General features: G+C 49.2%; 1 protein-coding gene across 1 annotated transcript in view; it reads left to right on the forward strand.

Annotated features, from left to right (window-relative positions):
- Nucleotides 1-6,722, forward strand: part of GLI2 (GLI family zinc finger 2) — a 173,686-nt gene that overhangs the window by 106,328 nt on the left and 60,636 nt on the right. The window contains exon 2 of the mRNA XM_023532680.1: nucleotides 6,600-6,705. Within this exon, the coding sequence (XP_023388448.1) occupies nucleotides 6,600-6,705 (106 nt within the window). The remainder of the gene's footprint in view (nucleotides 1-6,599; nucleotides 6,706-6,722) is intronic.

Genomic DNA, 6,722 nt, shown 5'->3' on the forward strand with positions numbered 1-6,722 from the left:
TGGGATGGGGGTGTCAGCTAGCAGGGATTTATTCAAAGAAGACTTCTCCTGCAATGCCCCAACACCATAACCTGTCATTTCTGCCTATCCTCACTCTGTACAACAGTGAGTTAGGGGTACCGAGTATGCATGGAATACATATCTAGCCGTAGATGCCACATCTGAGTTCCCATCAGATGTATCTCGGTGTCCCTTACTCCAGGGATCAGAGAAAAGGCCCCGTCATGACCAGAGCACTGAGATCTTGTCCACGTCTCCTCTGAGGTTCACAGCGATGGGGAAAGGAAGTGTACCCCTTACTGAGCTCCCGCTCTGTGCCAGACGCTACAGCATGCTGCACAGTAGTCAGGCAGGTGTCCTTCCTGCTTCACAGATGGAGACAGTGAAGCTCTCTGACTACTTGTCACTTGCTATGAAGTGACAAAACCAGGATTCACACCCAGGTCTGTCTGGTTTATGGCTCACTTGCTTCCAACTCCTATCCCAAACTCCTCAGACCATAGGGACAGGTCATCACCCTTAGGACTGTCATTTGACTCATGTGCAACTCAGGAGCAAGCCAATTTCAATCCAGCTATAAACTTCACTGTTCTTGACTTCAAGCTCTCCTGTCTGCCATTTTTCCTCTCCTCCACACTAGCACCTTCCTTCTTCAAAGGTATGGGTGTCTCTTGCTGCCTGGGTCCTGCCGTTAGGAGGAAAGCCACCTGGTGAATCATCTACACTTTAGTGTGAATTTTTTTCTGTGACTTTCCCAAGATTTGTTTGCTTTTAAGAAAAATAATGAGACGGTTACACTGGATATTACTTTAGATGCAAGAAATTTAAAAGGAAACGAACATGATCAATTAGTCATTAATGGGGTATCTCAAGCAAGAGTCCCACTTGCTTGAGAGAAATTGGGGCCAAGAAATTCTTCCCTCGTCCCCCAGCTATGCCAGATTGGAATGCCTATTTCAGCATATCAGAGGCCACCTGAAGCCCATCAAAGTGTCCACGATACAGCCACAACATTGACTCCTGCACCGTGACGCTGGGGATGGACCAACTGCCCAAGAAGGATAGGGATCCATGCCCTGCTCTGTCCCCTTGCCTCCCTTCTAGGGCCCCACAGACTGCACTAAGATGGGTTTGTGCCTCATCATAAATCAAACCTGTATCGTGGCAGGAGATACGGGCCTCCTTCCAGAGATACTTGCCTGTACCATCTCTCGGTCAATGATGGGGCAAGGCAGCTCTTCTTTCAGAAACTTGTTTCTTCCCTGGTTCTTAGCCAAGACTTCTGAGCTAAGCCCCTCTTACAGTCTTAGTGGAAGAGACCACAATACCTGGAGACCATGCTGGACAGCCCAGAGGGCTAGTGTGTCCCCAACATGTCCAAGTCTCTCCTGGAAGATGATTGCTTTCACCTCGCTGGTCCCTCTAGCTGTGAGCTAGCCTCTCAGGCCCCCGTCCGAGCTCAGCCCTCAGGGCAGCGCCTCCATGTTGTAGCAACACATGACTTCATCTGAGTAGAATGTTTCTGGCTGCTGACGCAGCTGCCTGGTCATGTTTCGATGACCCATTTTTCCCGATTCTTTGAGCCCTCTGCTGACCCCACCCCATCCTTTCCAGCAGAAATTAACCAGAGTTATTAATGGAACATTGAGCCTGGCTTCCAGAGGAGGCCCCCTTTGCCCCTTCCCAGTGCCCTACTCACTCACACAGGGAGATCCTTATACAGGGACACTGCCCATGCAAATGTCGCCTCACCCCTGAGACCACCAGCCAAGGAGCATTATACATTTAAACCTTTGCACAGAAAAATTTGGGGTTAAAAAAAGCCATCTTGCATGCCACCACCATCCTCAGTTTCTCAGATTATTGGTCTTTCTGTGTAAGATCAAAAACAAATGTTCGTTTTTTTCAGAGGGGGTTGGGTGATCCATAGAAAATTCCCATCTTAGAGTTTCTTCCTCAGAAACTTAAAAAGAAAGCCACTTCTTTGAAATAGCATATGGTGTGTGTGTGTGTTTTCCCTTCTGCCGGAAGGACATGATTTAGTTTGGATTTTTGTTTAACTTGAAAAAAGAGCCCACAATGAAAACAATGTGTGGAAAGATCTCCTTCAACATGTCACTGAAGGCAGCTCTTGTTCTTCATGTTCATCTTCATGTTCCATGGGTGCTGCCTATGGCCTCTGGGCAGAGCGATTTCTCACAGGAGCCCACAGCGGAGTTTTCTCCTCTCTGGGCCTGGCCAAGGGGCCCCAAGCAAAGCACCCACCTCTGAACGTTTCCTTCAGGGGTGTGTGGGGACACTCCTTGCTGGTCTGAAAAGTCTTGAGACCTCAGATGACCCAGGGTCAGTCTTCATCCTCAGCTTACCTAGGGTGCAGAGTTGGTCCCAGAGACGGTTTGGGGGTGGTGTCCTACAAGTGGGCTTGGGTGACTGGACCTGCAGCTGGTGGGCTGAGCACATGTAGAAGGGCCACTGTGTCAGTGAGTTGTACAGATAGGGCCATAAAGGCACAACAGTGTCTGCTCCCAGAGCCTCTTCTGTGGCCTGCTGAGGGATCCTGCCCGAAGCCTCAGTGTGTCGCTGGCTGGGATAAGCATAACTCTTTCTCTGGGGAGTGGGTGACCATTCACAAACAGCACGATAGTTCTGGTAGAAAGGAAATTAGAGCTCATCTAATCCTTTTTGTACAGATGGGTAATGTGAGACCCAGAAAGGGGATGTAATTTTTCCAAAGTCCCATGGCCACCTAGTGGCAGAGCCAATGTGAGATTCCTGGCCAGTGCAGACCCCTGCCCCACAACTCCTGGCCCTACTGGTGTGGCCTTTTGAAAAGTGTCACCAGAGCATTTGACTCCCTGCTCAGAACCCCTCTTCCCACCGGCTTCTTCCCTAATCGCCCAGAAAAAAAAAAATTCCGAAGTCCTTCGCACATCCTGACCAGTGTTATAGGACCTTCCCTTTTGTCTCTCCTGCCTCCATCCTTTCTTGGAGCCAAAGTTGCTGAGCTCTTCCTGACTCCAGGACTTTGCACGTGCCCTTACCCCTGCCAGATGCACCCTCTCCTGCAGAGAGCCCACCCTACATCCCAGTCTCTCTGTCTCTTGCCCGGCCTGGTTTCCTTCTTAGCGCCATCACTCTCTGACATTAAGTTATAAATGTATTTGCTGGTTTGTTCACTGCTTGTCTCCTCTTGGTTAGGGAAGCTCTTTCGTTCTATGAAGGTGGCAGTGCGGGCTGTCAATATACTGCTCCTAGGACCTAGAACAGGTACATAGCATGCCCTTGATACAAGGTGAATGAATGAAGGAAGGAAGGCACCAACGAACAAATGAATGACTTTTCATTCCTACAGTGACTGCTGCCCAGACTTAGCCCCAGTGATGTGAATGGACTGAATTGCCTCTTTGAGGGTGGCCGGAGGAGTCTGGAAATCACCTGCTAGCTGATCGCAGGCACGTCTGCTGCCATGTTGGATGCGTGTGCTGAGAGGACCTGTTGCTGCGGGCCTGCTGTGTGCTGGATGCTGGGCTGGGCTTTGGGAAAACACCTGGGGCTTCATGGCGGAGAGAGAATGAAGCCACAGACTGCCTGATCGTTGTTCTCCTAAAAGCAGATACACCACTCAGAGCCTCAATGTTCTTTCCTGGAAAATGGGGATAAGAACAGAGTTTATGGTAACCCTCAATGAGGTGCGATAAGCAAAGCCCCACGAGGCAGCAGACTTCACTAAAGACAAGCACCCTGTACTTCCTGACCTGGGAGGGACTTGGCCACACTCAGGCCACTGGCCAACCTAACATCAGTGCCTGGACCGGAGAAAACTCTAATGTGTGTTCCAGGCTCCTCCTGAGGACTCCAACTGGGTGAGGGTGAGGGGTACAAGTGTGTGGCCAGAGCCTTTACTGCCTGCCCATTCCATGAGTATCAGCTGCTTAAAGGGCAGCAGGGGCTGTGGGAGGTCTTGACCTGCCGCTCTGACTTGAGGAAGAGAAAGCCACTTCTCCTGGTAACCTCCACGGCCTTCACCCCATGGACTGCACAGAAAAGAGGGAGCAGCCACCGCTACAGCAGGACCTTGTGGGTGGCTGTCCCTTATGCTTCTTCCAGAAGCCTCAGGCTCCTCCTCTCCCAACGCACACACACATGCACACACATGTGCACATGCGCACATGTGTGGGCAACCAGGTCTTATGGGGCAGCCAGGTCAGCCTCGATGCCACCTTCATTTCATGTTTACCTGATAAGCTATCATGAGCACTTCATTCCTGTAGATGTTATAGCTGTCTAGACCTGGATAAAGTGGCATTGATCCTGCACAGAGCAATGTCTGTGCTCACAGCTGGTTAGGCAGGGGCCCAGTTGGTTGGGGTGGGGTCTGGGCTCTGATTGAACCCTGCAGGTTCAACACTGGGGAGAAAAGGAGCACATGGGGGATGACCAGTGGGAAGACCAGGAGTTCTGCGGTGAATGCAGCCTGGGGTTGCTCTGAAGACCTAGGAGTTGATATGCAAAGCACTTAGAGCAGAGCCTGGTACTGTGTGTGCATGTGGGACAAGAAGACTCGGGCATCCCGCTTGCACCCAAGGGCTGCCTCTCAGTGTTTATTCATGCTGGGCAGAGGGAAAAGCCATGACCAGCTGTCCTCTGAGATTCTCCTCCTGGCTCTGTCAATTTTTTTGGCCCTGTGACTGAGCTGAAATCACCCGTGGCCTCCATTTCCTCATCTGTGAAATGGGTGCAGTAACACCCACCCTGGCTACTTCAGGGGGCTTTTAGATATTCAGGGAAACATTCAGAAATACGCAAAAGCAAACCATGTTTATTTGTTAACAATATTGTAATCCTGTTTTCCTGGTCACACTAAAAAAAGTGTAAAGGCCCTTTCCTGTACCTCCGGGGAGGTGAGCACTATTTCCCTGCTGATCTCCCCGCCTCCCCAACCCCAGGAGTTCCGGACAGTCCAGTCTGTCTCCTGTGTGGAAGCTGGCCAGTGCTGGCCCTCCATTTCGGAGGCCAGTTCCGTTTAGGGCCCAAGGTTTGTGGAGTCTGTGTTTGGCATATTGATTTAATCATGGCGAGATTTGCTTTCTTTGTTTCCAGCCCCCATGGAAGATGCCAGTATTGTGGAATTATGAAAATAAATTGAATGTGAAAAAATTAAGATTAAAATGTCAGGAGAAAAGTTTCCTGTTTTTAAGAATTCATAGCATTTAATCCAAGTGTTCACTAAAGGATGAATAGATAACCAAAATGTGGAATATCCAGAAGGCGTATTCAGCCCTAAAGGAAATTCAGACACAAGGTATAATGGACGAACCTTGAGGACATGATAATAAGTGAAATAAGCCAGTCACAAGAGGACAAATACTGTGTGGTTTCACTTTTGTGAGGCACATTCATAGATAGAAAGTAGAATGGTGGTTGCCGGGGTGGGGGTGGGGGGACGCGGGGCGGGCCGATGAGGAGTTTGTGTTTAATGGGGACAGAGTTTCAGTTTGGGAAGATGAAATAAGTACTGTGGATGGATGGTGGTGACAGCTGCACAATGATGTGAATGTACTTAACTACTGTACACTTAAAAATGGTTAAAATGGTAAATTTTCTGTTATGTATATTTTCCACACTAAAAAAGAAAAGAAAAGAATTCATAGTGTTTACAATAAGATACTGGAATCTGTTTGCACAGAAACAGCAGCATCATTTGTAGGCCTGGCAGGCAGCTGACTGTGCGCATGTAAAACAAACCATTCACATTTCTTTAAACTAGTCAGCAATTCACACTCACCACTGATTCCCATTGGCCCCGCGGCCTTTCTCCTGAGTGAGAGTCGACTGAGAGAAATCTCTACTTTTTAGCCTTTTTCCCAGTCTAACTACTTTTTAAAGAGCCTTGTTTTCCTAGAGCCTATAATTACGTTTGTCTCCAGGGTACCCAGGAGTTTTTTTTTTTTTTTTTTTTTTTTTTTTTCTTTTTAATAAGCAAAGAGCATCCTACAATTATCATGATGATTTGTTGAGGGCAGGCCAAGTGCAGACAGGGGCTGACTCACCTCTGGAAACCGATGCTCGTGAGTTGATATTTGCATCTTGGAGGCATTGCCAGCACACTTCGGGTCAGTAATTATTATTAAGAGCAGGAGAATTAACAGACTCACAAAGGTGTCCGCTGGCTGCAGCCGGAACAGGCCCTGGCTTCACAGATGGTTCTAGGTAAATATTGCCAGCCCGTGTGGATGCCGTAACCCCGGGCTGCTGGAGCCACACGCAGCCGAGGCCGGGATGGGCAGAAGCCTGTCGGCTCTGTCAGCCCTGATTTGCGGCCGAGCCTGTAATCTCCCTGAGTTCAAAGAGCGCTTAGCTGCTTGTCTTTGTCAAGAGCGCGGTTGGGGATCTTTTATGTGAAAGATGTAGGGTTCTCAGGCTGACTTTGATTATTTATTCATCCCCCTTCGTGGGTGTGTGATAGCCAGGGCACCTCAGAGCCCCCTGTCCTGACTGCTCTTGCTCTGAAATTCATTGAGCTTTAAAGCCCTTTGAAAATTGCTTTTCGAGGGAGGGGAAAAGGTTCTGAAGTCCTTTTTCTCTTTCCCTCTGCACAGTGCCGCAGCACCTTTTGCCACCGTTCCATGCTCCCTTACCGATTGACATGAGACACCAGGAAGGAAGGTACCATTACGAGCCTCACTCTGTCCATGGCATGCACGGGTAAGTTCTGCTCTCCT

This window comes from Pteropus vampyrus, unplaced genomic scaffold, assembly GCF_000151845.1.
Source record: "Pteropus vampyrus isolate Shadow unplaced genomic scaffold, Pvam_2.0 Scaffold87, whole genome shotgun sequence".
Classification (NCBI taxonomy): Eukaryota; Metazoa; Chordata; class Mammalia; order Chiroptera; family Pteropodidae; genus Pteropus; species Pteropus vampyrus.